This window comes from Notamacropus eugenii, chromosome 6 (assembly GCF_028372415.1).
Source record: "Notamacropus eugenii isolate mMacEug1 chromosome 6, mMacEug1.pri_v2, whole genome shotgun sequence".
NCBI lineage: Eukaryota > Metazoa > Chordata > Mammalia > Diprotodontia > Macropodidae > Notamacropus > Notamacropus eugenii.
In genome coordinates, this window is record NC_092877.1 from 35,647,167 (window position 1) to 35,674,296 (window position 27,130).

The 27,130-nt window shown below is 41.8% G+C and overlaps 1 protein-coding gene and 1 long non-coding RNA gene across 13 annotated transcripts in view; one reads left to right on the forward strand and one right to left on the reverse strand.

Annotated features, from left to right (window-relative positions):
- The window catches only part of SBF2 (SET binding factor 2), a 500,875-nt gene extending 488,207 nt beyond the window's left edge, over window positions 1–12,668 (forward strand). For all 12 annotated transcript variants that reach the window (XM_072619459.1, XM_072619460.1, XM_072619461.1 and 9 more), the window contains 2 exons: window positions 1,058–1,189; window positions 2,658–12,668. In XM_072619459.1, the coding sequence (XP_072475560.1) occupies window positions 1,058–1,189; window positions 2,658–2,756 (231 nt within the window). In that variant the 3' untranslated portion in view covers window positions 2,757–12,668. The remainder of the gene's footprint in view (window positions 1–1,057; window positions 1,190–2,657) is intronic.
- The window catches only part of LOC140510684 (uncharacterized), a 41,824-nt gene continuing 18,975 nt past the window's right edge, over window positions 4,282–27,130 (reverse strand). The window contains exon 2 of the long non-coding RNA XR_011969338.1: window positions 4,282–5,790. This is a non-coding gene — a long non-coding RNA (uncharacterized lncRNA). The remainder of the gene's footprint in view (window positions 5,791–27,130) is intronic.

Here is a 27,130-nt window from a genome sequence, read left to right on the forward strand (position 1 = left end):
CACTAGGGATTGTCCTTCCCCAAGGCTTCCTATCCTCATCTATAAAGCTGAAGCATTTTTTTGTACAGTCTAATGTGAAAGGCACAATACCCAAAATGACATATGTCCACGTTATGTGAATGTGCCAGATACACCAAGGTCCACATTGTTTCATTGTGTGAAAGTGTTCCCATCTCCCAGATGCCCTGGGACCCTCTGTTAGGACCAAGTTGACACTGCTTCTCCCTTTGCTCAAGGGTTTGGCAAAGGTCATGCTCTTGGCAGAGGAATGTAGAGAATGTGTTTTCAGATATGCAGATGGCAGCCCTTTTAATGGAGTTTGAAATGCCATGGAAATCCTAGTGTCTGCAGAACAGAAAAAAGCACCATCCAGCCACTAACCATAGGAGGAGACTCGTCATGTTGTAACCATAATTAACAATTACGTGAAATTATACTCACACTCACATTTTTTGGTGATCATTTTAGTTCTTGAAAACCCAAGGACACAGGCTTTTCATTAGCCCCACTGATCCCAGGCCAGGAAGGTGGCCACAGGGAACATACAGGAAATTCTGGGCCCAGCAGTAAAAGACAACAGTGGGACTAGATATGAAAAGAAACCAAGGGTCCAGTATCAGTCATAGAGTTCTCCACTGCCCATCTAAGCAAGGAGGGTCCTCAGAGGCCATCCAGTTCAACCCATCCCTGACAAGTGCTCTTCCAGCCTGCGCTGGGATTGCTGGCAAAGCTTTCAACAAAACAGAAGACTGACTTGGTCCCTTGATATCCTTGGACTTCAGATACATGATCCTGGATCCTTTGGAAGGGTGGGATCCTCAGGGGGCACAGGGGTCAACTCAGAGGTGCCATGTCATGCTAGAAGTGGGCAGCAAATAAGAGAAGGGTAGTATCTCAACGCAGGACCTCTTGATTCCAGAGCTGTTGCTCCTTCCAGTGTACCACACCGCGTCAGGGTCACAGCTTCTTTGCAAAGTCACATACATTTAGACCAGATGATCCTCCTGTTTTGTTAACATGTATTTAATGCCTTCCCTTTGTCTCCTGCACGTTCTAGTTGAGATACTATGATTCTGGTGAGGACACAAGCTGTAAAGGACACATTGACTTAGCTGAAGTGGAAACTATCATTCCAGCCACCCCAACTATGGGCGCCCCAAAGCATGCCAGTGACAAAGCCTTTTTTGATGTAAGTAAATCATGCCTCTACTAACTCCTTCCAAAGCTAGGAAACATTCTCTCCACGTACATCTTCATGTTCCCAGGGGACCAAGGGGAGAGGGAGTGCACATGGTAACTGGAGAACAATGTCATACACCTGCTAGTTTAGGCCTGGGTGGCCCATGAGCAGCCTAAAGGCCAGACGGGACTTAACGTGGCCCCAAGGTCCAGCCCATTTGAAATATTTAGCAAACAAAAATCTTAGCTAATTAACAAACATTTTTGTCCCCAGGAACTAGTAGGGCCAAATCACCCACTCTTGATATGGATGCAACCACAAGTCATGGGAACAAGCTTGGACTGAATTCCATAAAAATGAAATGTCAGCAATTCTGTGATTAAACCCATGTGACCTAAGCCCTAGCCCAAGGATTTCTGATCTCCTGGAGTGCTCCAGCCTATGCCAAGAGAGCTATCTCAGCCATCACTGTCCTCTGTTTCTTTGCCTCTTACTAGTATGACATCTTATTAGTATGCCAAAAAGTCTGTTCTGTAAGTGGGGTAGACATGGCTGTGAGCTAGTTGACATCCAACTCAAGCTCCCTGAGGTATTTCTTCTTCTGTGAAGATGAATTTCTCCAGATACACATAGACGGCGTCTTCACCACAAACTTGTTTTCATTGGGTTTATGTACCATTTTTCTTTTACTCCATTGGTTCAAATGAGAGTTCTTTAACCATGACATTCCAACCTTCCTTGGACAAAAATGAAATCTACAGATTTCTCTGAAATCACTCACTGCCCTATCAGTTTATCCCACAGAGCGACAGTTGGTCCTTGTTTTCCCTGTCTTGTGTCCAGGCTTAGTCACTTCTACACAATAATAACTCCATCAGTAGAAAAATGGCCCCTGGTAGTGTCAGTCTTCCCTAAAGACCAGGCTTCCCAGACCTGTTGTTCCCTAAGTACCAGTGAATCTCTGGGGAGAGCCCAGCCCCCTGTAACTGGCGCAGAGAGCATAGAGTAGACAGGCAGTCACCACCACGACTTATGGCAAGACCCTAGTCAGTGCAGTTCTCCTCCTCAGTCCTCCTTCCCCTTCATCCCTGTCCCTTCCTGCTCTGACCAGGCAGTCTTTTTCCAAGGTCAGATACTCTGGCAGGAGAAACCAGAGCTCTGGCTCCCTGGGAGCAGCCTTGCATCCATCCCTTCAGACCACCTGACAGTATTTCTGTCTTAGAGCACTGCAAAGAGCAGGAACATTTATCAAAAGCCACATCGGAGGTGTTAAAGGTAAGAAAGTAATCATGTCTAGTGAGAGCCAGAGGAAGTAGAAGAATTAACCAGAGATGGCCTCTGGACCAGCTGCTATTGACAGCTGACTAAGCGAAATAAGAGCAGGTTTAAAATCATCACAGTGTTTGACTCCTGCACTGGCAAAAAGCCTTCGGAGATTCTTTCTCTTCATCTCTGGTGTTTCTGTTTCATTGTATAGCTGAAGACCAGCAAACGCGTGTATAACTTCTGTGCCCAGGACTCCCAAAGTGCCCAGCAGTGGATGGATCGTATCCAGAGCTGTATTTCTGATGCCTGACCAGAGCCCCCTCCAGGACACAGGAGCATGAGGGAGGGCTTGGCAGCACCAATAGGCAAAGTCACAGGAAAGACTTTGGGGGACACACTCTCTCCCCTGGAAACAGAATCAATCTTGAGCCAGCCTCACTTACTATATAGATCTCTAGTCTAACTCACTTCCCCAGGCTGCTTCCCCCAGCTGTGTTTGTCACGTGGAGCCTCAGTATGAAGGCAGCCAGGGCCTGCATGGGTTTGCACTAAGCTGTACTGATGGGGCAGCGTGTCCAGTCCAGCATCCTCATGGAGAAGACTTAGGCCATGACAGCATTCTGGGGCCAACCTGGGGAGCACTGACAGCCTGCTGTCACCGTTCTGAAAACCGTTTGCCTGGGTCAGTCTTTACTTGGCAGCGCCAGTAGTTTTACAAGCAAAAGTAGAAAACCTCTAGTGCCATGCATTCATAGAGCAGTTATTGCCATCAGACCTGATGCAGATGCTACATAGGCTACATCCCATGGCCAGCCGCTGGCTCTGCTAGATGTGGGCTGTTTTCGTTTCCAGCTTTGGTGGGACTGAAGGAAGAGACAAACCATTTGAACCTGCCAAGGTTTTTGACCTCTGGGGAAATGGGAGAAAAATTAGTCTTCAAATGTGTGGACTCTGAAAGAAATTACTTTCCCAAGGCTGAAAGAAAGAATGCTCATTGCATGCTCTTCTGCTTCCTCTCAACTTGTATTCACAGAGTAACACATGATAAATGCACTGAACAATAAAGCAGGCACAAGCCCTGAAATCCTCCCAGTGCAGCCATGCGAGCAGGCAGGGGTGTGCCACCATGTCCCGCCGTGTGCCTCCAAACCAAGCCTGTCTAAGGGGAGGGGACAGGAAGGAGACGCAAAGGCCCAGGAGGGTCACCACAGGCTAGGGGGAGGGATGGAATACTGAAGGCAACGTTTTTTGCACATAAATTGTAAGAACAATTTTAGATTTTTACATTTGAAAACGTTGTGTTTATTAAACTAAAAGCTACAGAGCAAACACCCTTTCCCTTGTCAGCAGGGACCTAGAGCATCGTGTCTTGTTTGGAAATGTTAATATGTGAAATATCAGACTAATATTTCAAAGAATATGTATATATGATTTAATACGTTCTGATTTTTCAGACATCTTGCTTGTAATTTAATATAAAACTAACCAAACTGATTCACTCATAGGATTTCGGCTGTTCAGTGGGTCCTTTTTCTAAGAAAAACCACTTTCTTTGAGGGTTGAAGAATAAGAGTAAAATATCCAATTTAAAACTGTATACATACCAGGGGAAACGAGGTGTCTGAATGTCAAAGGAATTGGGGGAGGGGGAGGGCAGGAGACAGCAGGAACGAAGGACTGTTCTTTCATTTTCAATTTATACACTTCCACCTGTGAAAATGGCCATTGCACATGATTTGTATTTTTCTTTGTATATGAAGTACTTTTTTATGTACTTTGTAAAATATGGACCCCATCATTTCATAGGTTGAAACTGTGCACAGCATTCTTGGTAATGAGGTTATTTGACAAGTTTATGCAGGTGTGACATGACTTTATAACCATCTTGTAATAAACATACTTCTTAAAAAAGCACAATCCCTTGTTTCCTGGGGAATCCAAGCCCAGCCCAGCACTCTCTGTGTTTCACATGCATAGAGTAATGGGGTTAGTAGGTTTAGGATTCAGATGAGGGACTGAAACCCAACCCAGGAGAGCCATTCTCCTAGCAGCCTATGCAGCATGCTGACTGTGGACACATCCAGCTGGCCGTCCCAGCAGCACCTCAGCATGTCCAGCCCTGCTGCTTTCCCAATTTCCCTGTTTCTCTGGGTGTCATCACATCCTGCCAGTAACCCTGATTCAGAACCCCACAGCCATCTGTGACTTCTTCTCAGCAGTCCCTCCCACCCCACTTCCTGCTTCTGAAACTCCTTGCACCCTAGTCCAGACCTTCTTAATTTCTTACGTAGATCACTAATTCAGTTAACCATCATTAAATACCTCCCATGTCCAAGACATGAGGTGAGGCAATGGGTTAGACATTTGATATGCTAAGCTCCAGAGAAGACAGGGCTGGCAGCACGTGGAGGTCATTCTGGATGCATAAATAAATGTTCATTAACATGCATAATAACCATCATCTGAGCAGAATAAAAATACAGAGTACTATGAGAGATCAGAAGAAGGAAAGACCATTCCCAACCTATATGGTGTGGAACCGAAGAGAAAAAGATCAGGAAAGGCCTCCTGGGGGCTCCGAGGCGTCAGGGCTGGATGGGACCTTAGAGATCCCCCACATATTCAAGATGAGTGAGCCAACACCTTGACTTGTCCAAGGGCACATGATAAGTAGCCGAGCTAAACTTCAGACCACATGTTCTGACTTGGAACCCATGGCTTTCCATGCTACACCATACTTCACTGCCTCTGTTGTGCTGGGTCTTCAACCACAGACAATTCCAAGAAGCAAAGATGAAGGAAAGAGCTTCCAGGTATAAGCCTGAGAAACAACCTGAAAAAGAAAAACAGTGGATATATACAAACAACTATTGCAGCACCACCTAGGAACTCTATTCTCTCCCAATCCATCCCATACGCACCAATAGAGTCATCGCCCTGGTTCTAATAGCGTAACCTTAAAAACCTTCAACAGCTTGTCAGTGGAAGGATGAAATCCACATTCCTGAGCTTGGCATCCAAGGCCCTGTATGACTTGCTTTCAACCTAGCTTTCCAGCTTTATCCCAGTTTATGGAATCTTTGGAGTGCAAGGGCTCCAGGGTCATCTAGCCCACCCTCTGCTTCACCAAGAATCCCCTCTCCAGCACAGTCAACTGTGGCAAGCCTTTGTATAGACTGCTGCTGAAGGAGACCCACTTTGGGATGGCGCTCATTGACAGCAAGTTTCTCCTTACATCAAGCCCCTCAAATACTTGAAAATAACAGTCATGCCTCCACCTGAAGTCTTCTCTTCTCCAGGTTAAATATCTCCAAATCCTTCCCTCAGTCTTCATAGGATAGGATCTACAACAAGAAAGAACTGGTCACTGGAGCAAAAATGATGGGAATGTTAGGGGGGAGGGGAGATACTCCACTGTCTTAGAGTTTGCATTAGAGGAAAGGAAAGCTAGGAATGGCACAGGATGCTCCCAAGATCTTGGGAGATGAAATTACTAAGAGTTCCAAGAAAATATAGATAGCAATGCATGAACTAGAATTCCTTACTAGAACGTAATTCTGAAAACACAAAGAGAAGCTATTCCAATGAGGAAAGGGGGAGTTGTCAAAAGATAGAAGATAGAGAAAGAAAGAGAGGAGAGAGAGAAAAAACATACGCACGCACACACACACACACACGTGCAGGTACAAGCATCACAAGCTTTTATTAACTGACTGTAAGGCCTGTGGATACAAGTAAAGCAATCAAGCTAACCCTGCCTTCAAGGAAATTAGGTTCTAATAGAAGATGACCAAATAAAAGGAGAGCTAGGAATCTGGGAGGGTCTAAAATACAAAGGGAACTCCCTAACCAGTTTCGCTTGCTTTTAAAGACTTGCACAAAATATGGAAGCAAGATTAATTAACCAAGGATAAAAACAAATGAGTGACACACACCTGTAAAATTGTCAAGAATGCTAAAGCTAGGGATGTAGGGAGACAGATAAGGAAAGCAAGGACAACAAAGGCAGGAAAACTTGTAGAAAATCAATGGATAGAAAGGATAAGATGGTTTAAAAAAGGTTAAAGAAAAGAAAGGAGGATATGGTGAAAGTTCAGGTCACTTTACACAAGTGAACTACATGTTAAGGTTTAAAAGATAATGGAGAATAGGAAGAGATAGCAGAGAATTAATTTTCAATATCCCTATTTTCAGGAAAGGGAAGAGAATGGAACCTGCACACTCTGAACTGATGAGCTTGACTTTTATTCCTAACAAAATTCTAGAACATATTTAAAGATACTGTTAGTAAATATTTAGAAACAGAAGCCGTGATGGTAAAACACCAGCATGGCTTCACCAAGAATGGCTTGTGCCACACGTTTTCTTTTTCTTTTTTTTTTTTGCAAGATTGCTAAACTGGCAGATACCTAGATTTTAGGGAAGAATTTGGTGAAGTTGCTCATTCTGTTGTGGGGGGAAAATGGAGAGATATAAGCTAGATAATTTGGGAGACAGAACTGATTGAACTGCTGGACTTGAGAGTTTTTCAGTGTCAGCTTGGAAAATGGAAGTGTATATAGCAGATTGAGTGCTGGGTTTGGAGTGGGGAAGATCTGAATTCAAATTCTCCATCTGACGCTACGTGTGTGATCCTCTCTGAGTCACTTAAACTTCTCTTGTCTGTCAACTTGTAGATGGGTTTCAGTTGGAGTTCCCTCCAGATTGAGTTACCTATACTCATTAAATCACAGCTCCTTCATATTTTTTTCCATCAACTTGGAAGGATTCCTCCAGGGGAGTGAACAGGGATATGTGATTGACCTTGTACTACGAGGCAGCAACATGGAGCCATAGATAAGAATATTTGGTGTTAGGAAGACCTGAATTTGAATCTTGTCTCAGCCACTTATTAACCATGTGTTCCTGAGCAAGCCATTTAACCTTGCTCAGCCTGAGTTCCCCCATCTGTATGATGGGGATAATAATAGCACCTACCTCCCAGGGGGGTTGTGAGGATAAAATGAAATTAAAAAATACAATACTTGGTAAACCTTAAAATGCTATATAAACAGTGGTCATTATTGATTATTACCATTAATATTGTTATGTGGATAAAGACATAGGTGAAATTAGCAAATGCTACAAATCTGGGAAGGAAAGTAACATATTAGGTCACAGTGTCAAGATCCAAAAAACACCTTGATAGGCTGAAACAGTGGACCTAATCTAATCGGATGGAATCTAGTGGGGATAAATGTAGAGCCATACTGAGTTCAGAAAATCTTTTTCCCAGGTAGAAGATGTGGGAGGCATGATTGCACACTAATATGAAAAATTTGAGATTTTATTAGACTGCAAGCTCAGTATGAGTCGACATTGTGGTATTGTACCCTAGGAAGCTAAAGTAACCAGAGGCTACATTAAGAGGGATCATGTCCAAGAATAGAGAGGTCATCATCCCACTGTGCTCTGCCCTGGTCAGAATATAAATCTGCAGTATTAGGTTTAGCTCCAGGGGGAGGAGGGGCTGCGGAGGGGCTCACTTTAAGAGAGATGTTGAGAGAGACTAAAGAGCATCCAGATGAAGGCAGTCAGGAAAAGAGAGGCTCAAGATCTTGGTGGAAGGAAGTAGGAATGTTTAGCTTGGAGAAATAAGTGAAGACTTAGGAAAGACATAATAACTTTCTTGCGGTCTTGAAAGGTCCATCCCATGGAAGAAGAATGAGGCTTGTTCTTGGCCCTAGAGGACAGACTTGAGGAGGAGGGAGCAGGGGAGTGGCAGAAAGACAGATTTTAGGTGCGGTGTCAGGGAAAACTTTCCATGAATCAGAGCTACAGAAAAGAATAGGTTTACATTGGAAGTGATAGGTTCCATCTTCTTGAAGCTCATTAAGCTGAAGTGTACCTCCTTTCTGATACACTGTAATAGGCATGGAATCCTGGTAACTCTGTGACCAACACCCCTTTGTTCTGCAGAGACCACTAGACAGGAGCTCAGCCATGGGAGCCAAGCTCATTCTTTCAGTTTCTTGGGCTAGAGTAGCAAATGGCCTCCCACTTTCTCTCGTTTTGCTCTCCAGAGCTAGCCTTTCAGAGGGGACCATTAGACCATGTTATTCTAGCCGTGTTGTGTCCTCACATGGAATTTCACTGGAAAATTTCAGCTGGTTGGGCTTTTGACCCTTTGTTCTGGTTGACTCCAATACACTTGGAATGTCAAATTTTTACCTCTCAGTGACCTTTGACCAAAGTGTGGCCGGAGTTTCCCTGTTCATTTTCAAAGTAAACAAAAACAGAGAAGTGGAGCCAAAATGGTGGAGAAAAGGCAGCAACTCACCTTAGCTCTCCCTAACACCTCTCCAAATACCTTTAAATAATGCTATAAAACAAACTCTGGAGCAGCAGAACCCACAAAAGGGTGGGGTGAAATAATTTTCCAGCCAATGACAACTTAAAAGGTCTTAAGGAAAAGTCTACTGTCTCACCTGGGTGAGAGTGAAGCATAATCCAGTACAGGCTGCACCACCACAGACTCAGCCCCAAGAAACCAGGAACAGACCTTGGGAACCCCTGAATCAGCAGCCCCAGCAGCTGCTTCTGGAGCTCAGCCGACAGACAGTAAGGGAGTAAAACAACTGACTGAAAGGAGGTTGCAGAAGTCTCTTTGCTAGCACTGAGGCAGGACTCTGTTGCTTTGCCCATACTCCAATCCAGGTCACAGCCCTGGGTGGTAGTCCCAGGGTGAGGAGGAACACTACAAGCACTCCAGAGCTTGTGGCCGCAGTGGAACAGGGAACCTCCTCACAGTTCCAGGTTGGAAAAGAGTGCTTATGGTCACTCACAAACCAGAGCACAGGTCAGGAGAATGATAAATGCACCTCTCTTTGGATCTTACCACCTTGGAAGAACTGAAAACTTACAGGTCCCTAGAAGTATCACTGAAAACAGCTGCACAAAAACCCCTGAAGCTTGGAACAATGAGCCCTCCACCCTGGAAGCAGAACCCCACTTTAACAAACAGTAGAAAAGTCAAGAAATACACTGGAAAAAATGGTCAAACAACAGAAAGAAATTCTGACCATAGAAAGTTACTATGGTTACAAGTAAGATCAAAACACACAGAAAAAGATAAATTAAAAGTTCCAACATCCAAAGCCTCCAAGAAAAATATGAATTGGTCACAGATCATGGAAGAATTCAAAAAAGATTTTGAAAATTAAGTAAGAGAGATAGAAGAAAAATTGAGAAGAGAAATGAGAGTGATGCAAGGAAATTATAAAAAAAGAGTCAATAACTTGGTAAAGGACACACAAAAAATACTGAAGAAAATAACACCTTAAAAAACAGAAAAGACCAAATGGTAAAAGAGGTACAAAAAGGCAATGAGGAGAATAATGCCCTGAAGAGCAGAACTAGCCAAATGGAAAAAGAGGCACAAAAATTCACTGAAGAAAAGAACTCCTTAAAAATTAGAATTGAGCCAATGGAAGCGAATGTCTTCATAAAAAATCAAGATACAATAAAACAAAACCAAAAGAATGAAAAAAATTAGAAGACAACTTAAAATATCTCATTGGAGAAACAACTGACATGGAAAATATATCCAGGAAAGATAATTTTTAAATTATTACACTACCTGAAATCCATGATCAAAAAAAGGAGCCTAAACATTGTCATTTAAGAAATTGTGAAGGAAAACTGCCCTGATATTCTAGAGCCAGAGGGTAAAATAGAAATTGAAGGAATCCACCAATCAATCACCTCCTGAAAGATATCTCAAAATGAAAACTCCTAGAATATTATAGCCAAATTCTAGAACTCCCTGGGCAAGGACAAAATATTCCAAATGGCCAGAAAGAAACAATTCAAGTATTGTGAAACCACAGTCAGGATAACAAGAGATTTAGAAGCTTCTACACTAAAGGATCAAAGTGCTTAGAATACAATATTCCAGAGGGCAGAGGAGCTAGGATTGCAACTAAAATCACTTACCCAGGAAATCTGAATCCAGTCATTCAGGGGGAAAAATGCATGTTCAATGACATAAAGGACTTTAAAGAATTCTTGATGAAAAGACCAGAGCTGAATAGAAAATTTCACGTTCAAATACAAGATACAAGAGAAGCATAAAAACAGGAAAGGGAAATCGTAAGGAACTTATTAAGGCTAAACTGTTTGCATTTCTATATGGGAAGATAATACTTGTAACTCATAAACATTTTCTCATTATTAGGGCAGTTAGGAGTATATGTAGACAGAGGGCACAGGTGTGAGTTGAATATGAAGGAATGATATCTAAAAAAAATCAAAGGGTGAGAAAGAGGAATGCACTGGGGAAAAGGGAAAGGAAGGGGTAGAATGGGGTAAATTATCTCATAGGCTTTTACAGTGGAGGGAAAGATGGGAGAGGTGGGGGGTGCGGTGTAAATGAACCTTAGTCTCATCAGAATTGGCTCAAAGAAGAAATAACACACACTCAATTGGGTATAGAAATCTATCTTACCCTACAGAAATGTAGGAGGGGAAGGAGATAAGAGAAGGGAGAGCGGTGATGGGAGGGGAGATTGGGGAAGCTGGTAATCAGAAGCAAAACCCTTTTGAGGAGGGACAAGGTAAAAGTAGAGAGAGAATAGGATAAATGGACCTTGGGGAAATAGGATAGATGGAAATACATTTAGCAATCCTAAATGTGAAAAAAAAAAATAGAAGCAAGTCTGTCTGATAAAGGCCTCATTTTTCAAATATGTAGAGAACTGAGCCAAATTTATAAAAATAGGAGCCATTCTGCAATTGATGATAATCCATTCTGTTTTCAGAGGAAGTAGCCAGTGCTATCTATAGCCATTTGAGAAGTTGTTCTAAGTCACTATTGACTAAAGGAGTGCAAATTGAAATAATTCTAAGGTACTACCTCATAACTATTAGATTGGCTAATAGGATAGAAAAAGGAGGTTGACAAATGTTGGAGGGGATGTGGGGAAAATGAGACATTAATGTACTGTTGGTGGAGTTGTGAACTGATTCAACCATTCTTTAGAGCAATTTGGGGCTTATAGAACCAGTCATAACGTTTTCACCTAACAATGCCACTGTTAGATCTGTATCCAAAAAGAGATTTTAAAAGGGGGAGAAGGGGAAGAACATATATTATGGAAATATTTATAGCAGCTCTTTTCTGCTGCCAGGAAGTTGGAAATGGGGAGATGCCTATCAATTGGGGAATGACTGACTGAACAAATTGTACTATGTGATTGTGATGAAATACTATAGTGCTGTAAGAAATGATGAGCAGGATACTCTCAGAGAAACCTGGAAAGATTTACATGTGCTGATGCAAAGTGATGTATATTGTGTACAAAGTAACAGCACTATTGCAAGATGATCAGCTGTGAATGACTTAGCTGTTCTCAGCAATACAGCGATCCAAGACGACTCTGAAGGACTTAGGATGAAGATGCTGTCCGTCCTCAGGCAAAGAACTGACGGCGTCTGAATTCAGACTGAAACATGCTTTTTGACTTTATTTTTCTTGAGGGTTTTTTTGTTTCTGTTTTCTTTTACAACATAACTAATATGGAAATGTGTTTTGCATGACGCCACATGTATGATTTATATCAAATTGCTTGCCTTCTCAATGAGGAAGGAAGAGAATTTGGAACCCATAGTTTTAAAAACAAATGTTAAAAATTGTTTTTACATGTCATTGGGGAAAAATAAAATGCTAAGAATTCAATAAGATTAAAAAAAAGCAAAACGCTCTGTAATGAGGTAAATGTAGAGAAATGGACCTTCTGGTCCATGGACCAGAAGGAATAAGGGAACCCCTTGTTCTATACACATCCGTATATATCCATGCAGCACAAATTCTAGGGTCCTGCTCAGCCTCCTGGAGCATGTCCTTTGCTACTCCGTTTTCTCAATGATTTCCCCCAGAAGTCCATCCCAGAGTAATTTCAGCCTCTCCTGAGCACTGGGGAGCTAGATAGTGGGTAGGGATCTTGTCTGGTCACAGAATCAGAGATGGTTATGGTCAAAAAAGTCTCTAGAGATACCTCATTCCACAGAAAAAGAAGCGAAGAACTGGGGAGAACAAGGGACTTGCCCAAGGTCACATGGTCAGCCAGAATGAGATCTCCCAAGTGTAAGATTCTGTACTAATCCAACCTTTCCCAAATTAATTGAGCCACAAAGTGCTTGGAAATTTGAAAGATGCTGATTAAAAAGTGCAAATGCTGTTCAAGGAATATTCATTCAACAAGTACTTATTAAGTGCCTTCTAGGTACAAGACACAGTGCATAGCACCAAGGGTACAAAGACAAAAACAGTGCCTGTCCTCAAGGGGTACACTCTACTCTAGCTTGCATTACCTATGAAATAAATTTCCCCTCAGTAAAAGGAGAGTTTGGGAGATTGGGGACCAAAATAAAAATAAAGAAAAACCTAAAATTTTCTGCACATAAAAAGAACTTTGAATCTGTCATTTCCTGTCTTGGAAGGACATCCTTACAATAATGTTTTTTCTTGGTAGACACATCATTGGTAGACACACCTAGACACACCATGGTTTGAGAAATGTTTCTCTAGACCTTTTCTCTTCTTGGCTGTGTCCTTTTGATTTGAATATGAGTCTGATCAGAATGGCATTATTTGCCCATCCATTTTTGGTCACTATTTGGCCCCGTTCTACTTCCAACATGGATACCAAGCAGGGAGAGCATCGATAGCCTGATGATCTTGTTCAAAACCCTCATGGGAAGAAGACAGGGATCGCTGGCAATCAAGATGGAGTTGGCAAGTATTTGTCTAGCATCTAAACACTTCACTCACCTCTGTCTCTGCCAAGAGTGGTAAGAAGTGTATCTGGCAACCCAGCTGGTGGGAGACAACCAAGGGAGAGCAAGAGATCTTTTCTGGGACAGTTCCAAGCCTACTGCCATGCAGTTGAACTCAGCCCTCACCCAAAGTGAGCCATCTTTGCCCATGAAGGATGCACGACCCAGGAAAATGTGTCAGCTAGACCCCCTGAATTAGTCATCACTTCTTACTCCCTGGTGGTCAGTCAGCTGTTCCCTGGGATTCCTACCACACCTGCCCTGCCCTATTCAGTTCACTTAAGAGTTGAAGTTTAAGTGATCACTGACCAGAACTGCCTCAATTCAATTCAGTACAAGCATTTACTTAGCACCTACTATGAGCAAAACCCTTTTCTTGGTGCTGGGAATACATAGCTGCAGCCACAGAAACCCTGTCTTGAGGGAACTTCCAGTATTGGAAAGAGACAGGAATGAGGGGGAAGGGGAGAATGGAAAGAGTCAGGAAAGGCCTACTAGACAAAGTGGCTACTATTTCTCATCAGTCAGGGATGTGGAGGGAGAGCCTTCTAGGCATGGGTGTGGGGGGAGAAGAGAGAGAGAAACACAGTTAAGAATGTTATACTTATAAAGACCAAAAGCCTGGAAAAGGAGGTTGGGACCAGACTGTAGAGGGCTTTGAATGCCAGACTAAGGACTTTACATCCACTATATGTGAAATTGTACATTTTGAGGAATAAAATACACGAGTTTCCCCATCATGGCTTCAATATATCATGTGTCAGCATAAGAAATTAAATGGGAATTTTGGGGGAGTTTTTAGAAGACTCAGATGACACACAAAGACCAGCAGATGACACAGAAAAAGTTTAGAAACTCTGAAGTGCATAAAATGTATGTGTGTTATTGTATAATATCAACATATTTTATGTTTTAATACCATAGTGATTCAGAATTCTTCTCTGATATGAAGGGAAGGTCAAAAAATCTTATGCAGATTTTCCAGATCATGGGAGTCCCACTATGTGGAAGGGATGACTGTAATGGAGTAACAAATTCTCTTAATCATCTTTCAAAGAATGCTAGGCTCATAAAGAGTTTACAAAATACATTAAATAGAGAAAAAATGCTCCATGGATACCATAACCAGGGCTATTAAGGGCATAAGTCATGATTGAAATAGACATCTTTTGAATAGTCAAACAGTGAGAAGAAGGAGCCCTAGACTATGAGGAGACCTGAGATGTAGTCCTCACTGTTACCATCTAGTCATGTGACTTCTGGCCATTTAATTTCTCTCGGTCTTGTTTCCTTCACAAAATGAGGGATCTATATATTTTACTGTCTAGAGAAAGTGTTGTTTAACATAAGGTCCATATTTTGTTTTGTATTTGTTCATGCATTTCAATATTATTTTCTTTGTAACTGTATATATTTTATATTATCTATTTAAAATATTCTGAGAAGGGTTCCATAGGCTTCATCAGACTTCCAAGGGGAGATACTCCCTTCCAAGGGAGTATCTAACACAAAAAAAAGATGAAGAACTCTTGATCTGGAGTCGAAGGTTGCTAAATAGAACTAAAAATGATTCAGTGTGAATAAATGGCATGATATGGAAGCCAAGTGAACTACTAAGATCTTTAATTGCATTGATGCAAGCCTGGTGTCTAGAATGAGGGAGGTGATAGTCCATGGTCAGGTCATATTGGAAAGTATTGGGTTCAGTTTGGAGTATCATATTTTAGGAGGAAAATGATCAGGTGGATCATATCCAGCACAGGGCAACTAGAATGGTAAAAACCATGCCATACCAGGGTCATCAGCCAAAGAAATGAGGGAGGAAACATAAGGGTGAGGGCTACCTTTGAATTCTGAAGGGTTACCATGCAGAAGAGGGATCAGACGCAGGGGAGTGCTGGTGCCAGCTCCAGCTAGCTCCAACTGACTGTCAAGTTTTCAAAATGAGCATTTATAACTCAGAAATTGGCAAACCCAACAATCCGGGCTGATTTGCTCTTTGGTTGTCTGTCTAGACTTAAGAGTAATGGAGAAAATATTAGTAATGTTCATTAAACTGTAAAGTATGTCAAGCACACATTTTCCCCAGATTATTAAACATTTACCAACACACCCCTGAAAATGCATTCTACATGGCCCCAGTCATCCAAATCAAGATCAATAAGTTAAAACTTAGTGGCTCCCTATTGCCTTGCATTTAAAACTCTCCAGAATCTAGTATCACCCTACGTCTCCATTCTTAACTTAGCTACTTTCTTCCATGACCGCACATTCTGGCAAAACTGGCTAACTCTCAGTACCCCTTCCAAACACATCACGTACTTTCCTGCCTCCATATTCAGTGTCTATGCTGGATGAACTGCTACCCATCTTATAAATAAATATAGATAAAGCCCAGTTCAAATTCCTCCTCCACTAGGAAGCCTTTCCTCATTCCCTTATCCTCCCCCAGCTGATCTCACACACCAGTTTGCTTTGTACCTCTCTGGTATGTCATGTAGTGCTGTATATGACTATAGTTTTCTGTATTCATGTCTCCCTAGTAGAATGGAAATTTCATGAGTCAGTCAACAAGCATTAATTAAGTGCCTACTATGTACCAGGCACTATTCTAAGTATGGGGGACACAAAGAAAGGCAAAAAAAAAAAAAAAAAAAAAAAAAGGACCTTACTCTCTAGGAGCTCATATTCTAATGAAGGCAGGAACCATGTCTTATCTAACCCTAGCATTTCCTATAGTGCCTAGAACAGAGCAGTCAATGATAAATCAATGCATAGAGATTATAGGGAGACATTTCAGCTTACTAAAAGGAGGAACCTTCTAGCAATCAGCAGTGAAACTGTCTTGTGAAGAAATGAGCTTCCTGTCCCTGGAAGTGATCAGTGATATCATAGAGACGATTCCTACACTGAGCAGGGTTGGAGATTGGGCTAGGTGACTGGGATCTTCCAGAACTCCCAGATTCTCTAATATGTCTAAGTTAAGAAGGAAATGTACGTGAATGACCCTTCCTAGAGTTCAGAATCAATGTAGTAAGGCCATCAGAAAAAAAGAAAGAGGATCACTGGATGGGAGCAGAGTCATGGTCTGAACAATGGTGGTGAGGGGAGAGTATGGGGGCAAGAAAGAGCTGCTGCCAGGGAACACACCAGAAGCATCAGACCACCGTCAGTACCAAGACCCACCAACCTCAAAGACCTGGCGGTGGTGAAACCAAGCTCTCTCCTGTCAGAAGAGTGAGATGAATCACTTTCTGTCAGACAAGTCCAGTTCATTGGTTGGTTATTTTTAATGGTACTTCACTGTTAACCAAAAGGGGCTCTATTAGTATTGGGAAGTTAATTGGGAAAATAAAGGTAATGCAAACAATTTCTAAGCCTTTTTTAAGAAAAGAAAAAAGGAGGAAGAGAAAGAAGGAAATGGCAGTGTTACTCATTCCCCAGGAAAAGGAATTTACCTGTAGGGAGGCAGCAAGTAAAATGGAAAGAGCCAGGACATGGAGTGAGACAATCTAGGCTGTTTTCCCTGCTTCTCCATTTATTAATCCTGTGACAGTAGTCAATTCACTTAACCTCCTTAAGCCTCAGTTTCCTCATCTGTAAAATTGGAGTAATAATATTTCCACAACCTTCCTGGTAGAGCTGTTACAAAGAGAGCTTACTTTGTAAACTGTGAAATATTATTTACCATAATTATTGTTTATTATTATCATTAGACTCCTTCCCACCAAAGTCTTTCCCCTGTGATGTTTCATCATGACAGCATGGTGCTGATCAGGGTTCTCAAAGGCCATGCCAGTGGCATATGAGCTTTGGGATGTCCTACCAAGCTGGACGAGCTTCAGATGTGGACTTGGCTAGGGGCCATCTGTTGATCACCAACCAGCAGCCTCACTAACTTGGAGAGGCTCATCAGTGGATTGCCGGCGAGGAGATGAAGGTTTTTGGCTGCAATCATTCCCAAAGGCCATCTGGTTAAGGATTGAGAAGTCCCCATGCCATGGAAATCATAGGTCTTTGAAACATTCAAGTCTTAATATTTTAATTACATCTTCAGAGGTAGAGATGATCTCTCTATCAACATAGGTCATAACACCTCTATTGTTGGGTGAAAAAATAGGTCAGTGGAACCAAATAAAGAAGCCAGTAAAAGAACCAAATTTAAATGAGAAATTCATAAGCCCAGTATTCTAAAATATTTGAGAAAGAAATTCATATTTAAAATTTTGAATTATAAGGCCAGTTGGATAGCACTTCAAATATCAATTATTATCAATAATAATAGCCAGAGTCCAACCCATGGAGGAGAGGGGACAGTGACAAAGCTAAAGCATGTCGGCCACAGTGATGTCTCCGTGTTCCCTGAGACCATTCCAGTTAGCTGTGAGAACCTGACAGGAGCCCCTAAACACTAGCTAAAAGGTCTCTGGCACTGTCAGTAATTAGGTCAACACTCCAGCCAGTATGATGTAACCTCTCTTATGAACCTAAGCTCACATTCTGCTTAGCATTCTCTCCACCAATCTAGAGTCATCTGGACACAGCATGCACAAATGCCCCTGGCTTGGTTGAAAACCTGGGTCACTTCAGAAATAGAGCATTATTCTTCAAGAGCAGTAGGACTCTCATCTTGACACTGAGGCCACCAGAACCAGCATCCCCTCTTTGTGGTCTGGCACCTCAAGAAGACAAGAGAGACATCAGTACAAATCAGAAACAGCATTTCTGCCCTTACTGGGGAGAGCTTAAGGGCAGATGTCACTGACCACAAAAGCAGGGAAACCACAAATACGCGTGAGATGGACCAAAGATAAAAATGCTTTTATTATGTGCCAATATGATGACATGACAAAATTGGAAACAGATTTTGCCAGCTGTAAACAAGGATTCCATGCTGCTTTTTGACGACAATATCTTTAGTTCCAAGTTACACAACCACAAATTACAGATCAATGTAAGGCAATGGTAAGAAATAGCTTCCCTCCTCAGCTCAGATTAGATGAAATAAGAGCAGAGATTGAGATGTTCTTTAAAGAGGGAAAAACTAAAGAACATAAAACCAACTCCCCCCCCCCCCAAAAAAATACCACCTCCTTCTAAGTCAGATGGCAAAAATAATTCCAATGTAACAAATGATTTTGAAAAGGAGATGACAGAAGAGATAGATCATAGGATCATAGACTAAGATCTAGGAAGAGCCTTAGAAGTCATCTAGTCCCTTAATTTACACATAAAGAAACTGAGACCCAGAGTGATTAAATTACATGCCCAGGATCACACGTGCAATTCAGGACAGAAGCAGGATTTGAACCCAGGCTCTCTGACTCCACAACCAGCACTCTTTCCCTTATATCTCAATGCCTCCCTGTTCCCAGTTCTTCCTTCTATCCCAAGCCTCACTCTATTCATGGCCAGAGGCAGCCAAGCCACAGTCCCTTGGGACTCCAGCCACCCACCTGTGGAGGCCAAGAAGCCACAGACTCTTCCTAGCATCCTTCTCCTTCACCAATCACCCCTTCCCATGTGGGTGTGGGAACAGAGCAGCACTTCCGCTCCCCAACAAGCCAAAATGAATCCAGCTGGTCTTCTTCCTTCCCTGTGGGCGGGAGCTGCCCCTGGGGACCATTGGTCAGAGTGACAGAATTGGCTTCAGGGTCTCTGTGACTGGAGCCCTGGCAGGGAGACAGAGGACCATTGCATCTTCCTTCTGTATCTCCCTCTGAAGCCTGAGAGCCATTATCCAGGCAAGGGAAGAGGGGCCCACAACTTCTTTGCTGAGCCACTGGAGACAGGACGAGTAGGTTTCCAGGTGGAAGTGTAAGGTCTGATCCCACAAAATCCTAGAATCTCAGAGTAAGATGTGACCTCATGACCACAAAGTCCAACCCAAACTCAACAAAGACAAATGGTCATCCAGCTCATGCTTAAAGCCCTATCATGGAAGGGAACCCTCTATGCTTCAGTGTGACTCATTCCACCCTGGGCAGCTCTAATGATTAGGAAACTTCCCCCAAGACCAAGCCTAGATTTGCATTTTTGTAACTCCCTGTGCCCCTGGTTCTGCCTGGCGGACCTTATGCTTAAGCACCCCCTCCTCTCAGTCTTCTCTTCTCTTAGCTAAACATCCACAGCCTTGGTTTCACACTTAGGTTGGCCTAACTTGCAGCACTTCCTCTGGGTGCCAGCGCATGCCTGTAATTTTGCTTCTAGAGTTTTGAACTTGGAATTAGAAAAATATGAGTTAAAATTCTGCCATGAAAATTTATTAACTGCATGACCCTTGGCAAATCACTTATCTCTTGGCCTCAGTTTCCTTATCTGTAAAATGGGGACAGTTAAAAATGACATCTACCTCATTGCATTATTGTGAAGATCCAATGAGATAACACATATCTTTGCAAACCTTAAAGAGTCACATAAATGCTATCTAGTATCATCATCTTCTTCTTCTTCTTCTTGGGCCAAGGTTTATCCCAGGAAAATTTGTACTGTGACTGTCCTTAGTCACTAACATAGGTAAGTGAATGAAGGAGACCTGGATAGAGGGACAGGGGCAAGAGCTTTGGGCCAAGTGGTTGGGGTCAGAGTATTTCCATGAAAGAGGAGACAGCATGAGGTCAAAGAGGCCAGACTGGTCCTGTTGCCCTTGAGCTCTAGCTGCTGGTCTCTGGTAACCCCAGTTTCAGTCAGAACCCAGTGTTTCAGAGGACCAAAGAAGAATTAATTGGAAGCCTCCTGGACCTCTCAGAGCTCAATGTTATGAAACGAATTACTCAAATGAGTATAAAAGGAAGAGAATTGGGTCTGAAGGGGCAATCAGGATGAGACAGAGGACTCTTAAAGGTCACAGAAAAGGAGAGATCATTTATAGCTTGGACCCGCACAGAAAGTTTCATGAAGGGATTGGCATTTTAACTGGGTCTTAAAGGATTAAGTCCTTGGTGGGGTGAACTCAGCTGCTTCCAAAGCAGGAAAAAAATTAAAAGGGGCCAGGAGCTGTCCACAGCTGAACTTTATGCAGATGATCAGGAAGAGGGAAGGAGTACCCCAACGATTAGGGCTCAAAAAAAGTTAAGAATTCATTATTTGGTAAACAAAAAAAAAAAGAAAAGAAAAGAAAGAAAGAAAGAAAGAAAGAAAGAAAGAAAGAAAGAAAGAAAGAAAGAAAGAAAGAAAGAAAGAAAGAAAGAAAGAAAGAAAGAAAGAAAGCAAATTGTTGAAAAAGCTGGAAAGGAAGTGAAGTGAGGAAATAAACCCTGTGTATTTCCCATCAACTCTATGAGGTAGGTGCCATTTTTACCTCCCATTTTACAGCTGATGAACTTGAGTCTATTTGGAGAGCAGGTTTTTTGGATATCCAGCTGACCCTAGACTGCCTTCTCCATTGCAGACCTCCTTCAGTCATTCTCTTGGAATGTCAGTGGTTTCAGGCTGACATTGAACCATTAATGACCTTTTTCTGGGTCAACTGGTTCTGAATCTAATTATGTTGACAAACTTGTCACCAGGTCACCATGAGACATTTTATCAAGTGCTTTACTAAAATTTAGGTAGAGCTACTACATTTCCCTGTGTATGTATATGTATTACATATTATATATACACATGCATACATACATGTATTTGTATGTACATAAACATGTTTATAACATATGTGTGTTGACATGCATCTGTGGCTATCAACACATATAGAGAGATGGGTACTGGGTCTGTGGTTCCATTGATTTGGGAAACTCCTGGATGACAAAATTCCTTCTACCAATGCCACGGAATTTATGGTCTTAGGGAGATGTCTAGAGAAATGGTCAAACCCATAATCCCTACCTAAGGATCCCTGTGGGCTGTATATTAACCTACTTTTAAAATGTAATATTACCTGTTTTGTGGTATTTTTATAAATTTATTTTATTAAATATTTCCCATTTTTTAAATCTGATTTGGGCCCATTCTAGACTGTATGTGGCCCATAGGTCATGTGTTTGATGCATGACTTGAGAGGTTAAGTGAGTGACTTACCCAGGGCCACTGAGCTGCAGTATATTCAGAGATGGGACTTGAACACAGGTCTTTCTGGGTCCAAGACCAGATTTCTATTCAATATACCATAGTACACATACACATACATATGTATATGCATATATCTTTTGTTTTTAATTACATTCATTTCTAAGTATATCTATACACACACCCAGCAAGCCATTTTTATGACAAACATTTTAAAAGAAGTGAAAAAAATATTGGCCTGGCCTGATAGTATTTGCAGCATTCTAAATTCATCATTCACTATCTCTGCAATAAAGGATGAAAGTGCTTTTTTTTTCATTTTTTTTCACTTGATAAGCTCTTATTTTCTCTCCCTCCCTCCCACCTCACATTTAAAAAAAAAAGTAAAAGAAAATCTTTGTAATAAACATGCATAGTCAGGAGAAACAAATTTCCACATTGGCTATGTCCAAAAACCAGATACACCTCAATTCTGTGCCTTAAGTTCATCACCTTTGCATCAGAGAGTAAATAAACAGCAAGTGTCATCATCCCCTGAAATAGTGATTGGCATTGAGGAAAGTTCTTAAATCTTCCAAAGTCGTTTGTCTTTCCAAGATTGTTGTTACTATATAAGTTGTTCTCCTGGTTCTGTTCACCTCATTCTGAGTCAGGTCATGCAAGAGTTCCCAGGTTTCTTTCCAGCTGCCCCTTTGGTCATTTCCTATAGCACAATAGTATTGCTTTACATTCATGTACCATCATTATTCAACTGATGGATATCCGCTTAGTAATTTGCTACTACAAAAAGAGTTGCTAAAACTATTTTTTGCATGTATGGGTCCTTTACCTCTTTCTTTTATCTTTTTGGGGTATGGGGCTGGTCATGGCATACACTACTAGGTGGTATGAGTTAAATGGAATGTACAATGTAGACACAGTTTGGCAACCTTGTTTGCTTTCCAAGAGCAGCAGCACCTAGTCATAGCTCCACCAACTGGGCACTCATAAGCCTATTTTACCTCAGCCCTGCCAGCATTTAGCATTTGCCTTTCATTGTCAGTTTTCCTCATGTGATGAATGTGAAGCAACTCTTCTTCAGGGTAAACTAGGTCATTATAATTCCATAAAATTTAGTGTCACTTTTTTGGTTCATTTATATTACTATAGTCAGTATGTGTGTTGTTTTCCTGGTTTTATGTATTTCATTCTGTATCAGTTCATATAAGTCTTACTGTGAATTTCGTGAATTCACATTCATCACATTGTACAATAATCTCCTCTTGCATCCTTGGCCACAAATTTATTTTAGTCATTACCGGGTAGATGGACTATTTCCCATTTTCCCTTTTTAACATAATTCTGGATCACTTTCCAGAATGGTTGACCAACTTACAACATATTAATTCCTCTCTCTTCCCATAGCATTTCTACCATCAACTATTTCCTTCCCTTTTTTTGCCACCTTTGCCAATTTAGTGGATGTGATAAAACGTCAGTGTGGTTTTGTTGTGCAGACTAAGAGTGAGCATGGTTTTCCATAGGATTGTTAATAGTTTAAAAGCCTTCTTTTAAGAACTACTTGTTCACATCCTTTGACCTCTTATCATTTGGGGGAAATGACTCCTGGGCATAACCTCTTCTTGATGAAGCCATGCTGACTCTATAATCACTATTTCCTTTTCTAGTTATGTGCTAACAATCTCTTTACTAATGACTTCTAGATTTTTGCCAGCAAGTCAAGTTCACTGCCCATAATTCATTGACTAGATCTATCCTCTTCCCTCTTTTAAAAATTGGAACAATGCTTGTCCTTCACTTGTACAGTATGTCTCCTATTTTTCAAAATATTTACTCTCGCAGTAATGTGGAATTCATATTGATCAGTGGTTCAGGTGATTTGAATTCACCAAAGGGGAGCCAAGTGTTCTCAAGCTAGCTCCTGATTTATGTTGAGTATCCACTCCCTATTAACTATTTTTGTTCTGTCCTATCTAGGGTAAAGGTCATTCCCATTGTCAGAGAAAGAAAAAACAAAATAAAAACTGAGAAACAAAATAAAATTAAAACAGAAATGAAATAAAAAACTTCTGGACATATCTTTTTAATGCCTAAATTGGTCAGTCACTTCTTTTCAGAAAGGTGTCATCCTTTCTCCTCATCAGAATTGTTCTCCTGATGTCTTAGATTTTTATTGTTGGGAGTCACCTATCTGCTCTGGGTTTACTTCCCCTTAGCCATGGGATCCTGTCTATCCTTCCTCCTAACCTTTTGAAGCCTGTTCCCCCGGGTCTGAAATAGTGGATTTGTGTGCTTTAGGGAGAACACTAATAAACTATCCAAAAGATGACAACCAGCATAGTTATGGCTGTAGGCTCATTCTATAGAAGGATTGGTTGAAGGAACTGGGAATATTTAGTCCAGAGAAGAGAATATTCTTGAGGACATGAGACCTGCCTTCAAGCATTTGAAAGTCTGTCATGTAGAAGAAGGAATGCAATTCTGTTTGATTGAAGAGGGCTGAGTATATTGGATTATAGGAATATGGAGAGATGGTACACTTAACCACCACAGCCTCCTACTGTATCTACCATATTCTCATTTTCTTCTACAGATTCCATGTCAAAGCCAAAGAAAAGGGGAGATTTGGGGGACAAAGGTTTAGGGCTCTATCCCAAAAGATCCTAGATTTGGGAGCAAGGGGGCATCACAGGAGGGGAGATAAGCAAATCTTCCATTCCAATTAAAAAAAAAGGGGGGGGAAGAATAAAGTTTGCAAACGATAGGCCAGTGAGCTTGACTTAGATTCCTGGGGGAAATCTGGAATGGATCATTAAAGAGATGGTTAATAAATCAGTCATAAAACATTTCTTAATTTTTTATTTTGTTTTGTTTTCTTAATATAAATCCATCTTCCCTCCAATCTCCCCCTTCCCACAGCAAACATTTATCATGCATCTACTCAAACCTAAAGCTACAAAGACAAAACTGACGGAAGCCCTATCCTAAAGGAGCCTACATTCCATAAGGGGAGATGCCATGTGCATAAAAAATAGACTCAAACTACCTACCAAAAAAATACAGGGAAATTTGGGAGGGTACCAGCAGCCCGGAGGAGCAGGACAGGCTTCATGAAGGAGGTGGCATTTGAGCTGAGCTTTGAAGGAAACTTGGCATCCAGAGAAGCAGAGGTGGACTAAGTATTCAGAATAAGATACACATTTTTGGACATGGCCCATATGGGAATTTGTTTTCTTGACTATGCATATTTGTTGCAAGAGTTTTGTTTTTCTTCTTTTCCTGCTGGTGGGGGGAGGGGGAATGAAAGAGAGAAAAAATGCTAGTTAATTGAAAAAATAAAATTTAATTTTAAAAAAGAGGTAGAGATGAGGAGGAAGTACATTCCAGCCTGTACAAAGTCTCAGGGGTAAAAGATGGAGCATCATATTGAGAAATAATGAAGACCAGTTTGGCTGAGTAAGAGAATACATTACAGGGTATAATACATTATGAGATTGCAAAGGTTGGAGCCACACTGTGAAGGGTTTGAAATGCAAGAAAGAATTCACATTTGATCCTAGAGATAAGAGAGAACCATTGGAGTTCAATGAACAAGGGAGTGATGTGGGTAGATGTGTTTTAGAAACATCTTTTTGGCAGGGAGTATAGAGGTTGGATCAGAAATGGGAATAATTACTAAAAGGTTACTGCTATAATCAAGGGATGAAGTAATAAGGGCCTGAACTAGAAGGGCTGCAGAGAAAGGGATGAATGGAAGAGATGTGGGAAGGAACCCCCAAATCTGACAACTTGTTAGATATGTGGGGTGAGAGAGTGAGGAGGAGGGGATAGCTCAAGGTGAGAATGTAGGTGAAGGATGATGGTACCCAGGACAGAAATTCAGAAGTTCAGAAGAGAAGTGTTTTGAACAAAAGATAATGATCTCACTTTGGACATCTTGAATCCAAGGGGACTTTTAAATATCAAGTTTGTAATATTCCATAGGGAATTGATATGGGACTGCTCAGGAGAGAGACTAGTGCTGAAGAGATGATCATTAAACCCCTGAGCGATGTTGGGATCACTGAGGGAGTACAGAGAGAGGAGGGGAAAGGCTCTGTGACAAAACCTTGGAGTTCATCCAGCTGTGGGTTATGATATGTGTCACTGAGAAGGAGCAGTCAGATAGGGGGAGTACCACCAAGGGAAAATGGCATCACAAAAACCCAGAGAGAGGAAAGAGTATTCTGGAGAAGATGGTGGGCAATACTGTTAAATTCTGCAGAGGTCAAGAAAGATAATGGCTGAGAAAGGCCACTGGATCACTAACTGAGCTGTTGTGAGGATCAGCTGAGATCATATTTGTGAATCCCTTCACAAAGTACCTGGCGTGGAGTTACTATTATAACTGAATTGTTTTCAGCCACGTCCAATTCTTTGTGACCCCTTTGGGGGTGTCCTTGGCAGATACTGGACTGGTTTGTCATTCGCTTCTCCAGCCCATTTTACAGATGAAGAACTAAGGCAAACAGAGTGAAGTGAATTGCTCAAGGCCACAAAGCTAGTAAGCATCTGAGGCCAGATTTGAACTCAGGTTTTCCTGATTCCAGGCTGGGTGCTCTGTCCACTGTGACACCTAACTCCCTTCCTTGTGCCCTGTGGTCAACACCATCCTGGGACTCAGGAGACCAGGGTTCAAGTTCCAGAAGAGAGATTACTGGCTGTGGGAGCACTTGAGTTTAAATGCCTTACTTACCTGCACAAGGGCAAGCTACTTCTCATGCCTTGTTTCCTCATTAGTAAAAAGATACTCAATAATCTAAGAGATTCCATGGGCCCTTTTACCTTCCATGGTCTAAGACTTTAAGCCAAGAGCAAAGTAAAATGCAGGCGCATTGGGGAAAATGCTACAATTGACCAAAAGCGTATATCTGTGTTTAAGGTGACTTTGTCCAGCCCACGTCAAGAAGGATTTGTTGCCAGCCTCAGAGAAGCTGGGCAGGTCACAGAGTCAATCACAGGACTTGATGTGTTGGGAGAAAAACATAAAGAGTCCAGACACCTGGAGTCCAGCTGCCCCGGCTGCGCCCGTCCCTTTTCTGGGCCATCCAAAGAGAAGGGCAGGAAGAGGAGAGGAAGGAAGAAAAAAAACAGGCAGAAGAGGGAGGTGATTGATTGAAAGACAGCAGTGCCTCCGACCCCCACGGGCTGCTCCTAGATCGATACCCTACAGACTGGAGTCAGTTGGACTAATAACTCACTACCCTCTGCAGAGCTGGGTGTCTGGGGAGGAGTCTTTTGGGAATCTTGGAAGCAAGCTGGGTCAGAGGTTGAGATATAGTTTGAGGGGCTGATGGGAAAATCTGTAATGGATAAGAAATCTCCTTCTTCCCGCTCCTTTCCCCACGTTGGGAAAGGAGATTTTCCAGCAAAATTTCACATCCTTGCAAGATTTTTATTACCAAAGGTCTATACATCTTAAAATCTATCCCTTAAAAGCTGGACTCTCCCATGTCTTCTTTTTCCCTGAATTCTACCCCTCCCAACCCTGGATCTCTGTCAGCGAGAGTCTCTATACTGAGTTTGCAAAGAACAGCCTGTACCCTGTGGAGAATTTAGAATCTCGCCTATCTCAAAATAGCCCTCAGAAAACTGCACATAAATTCATGGAATTCATAGAGTCCCCACCCTTTCAGAGCCGTAGCCCATGAGCCCCCATCCTGTGTTTCCCTTTTAATAGGTCAACCAGACAACATTAATTAAAGCAAAAACTTTAACTAATATTATTTATTATATCTGTGTATTATTTATTATAAACATATAATACTGTTGTCCAGTTGTTTCAGTCATGCCATACTCTCTTTGACCTCATTTGGAGTTTTCTTG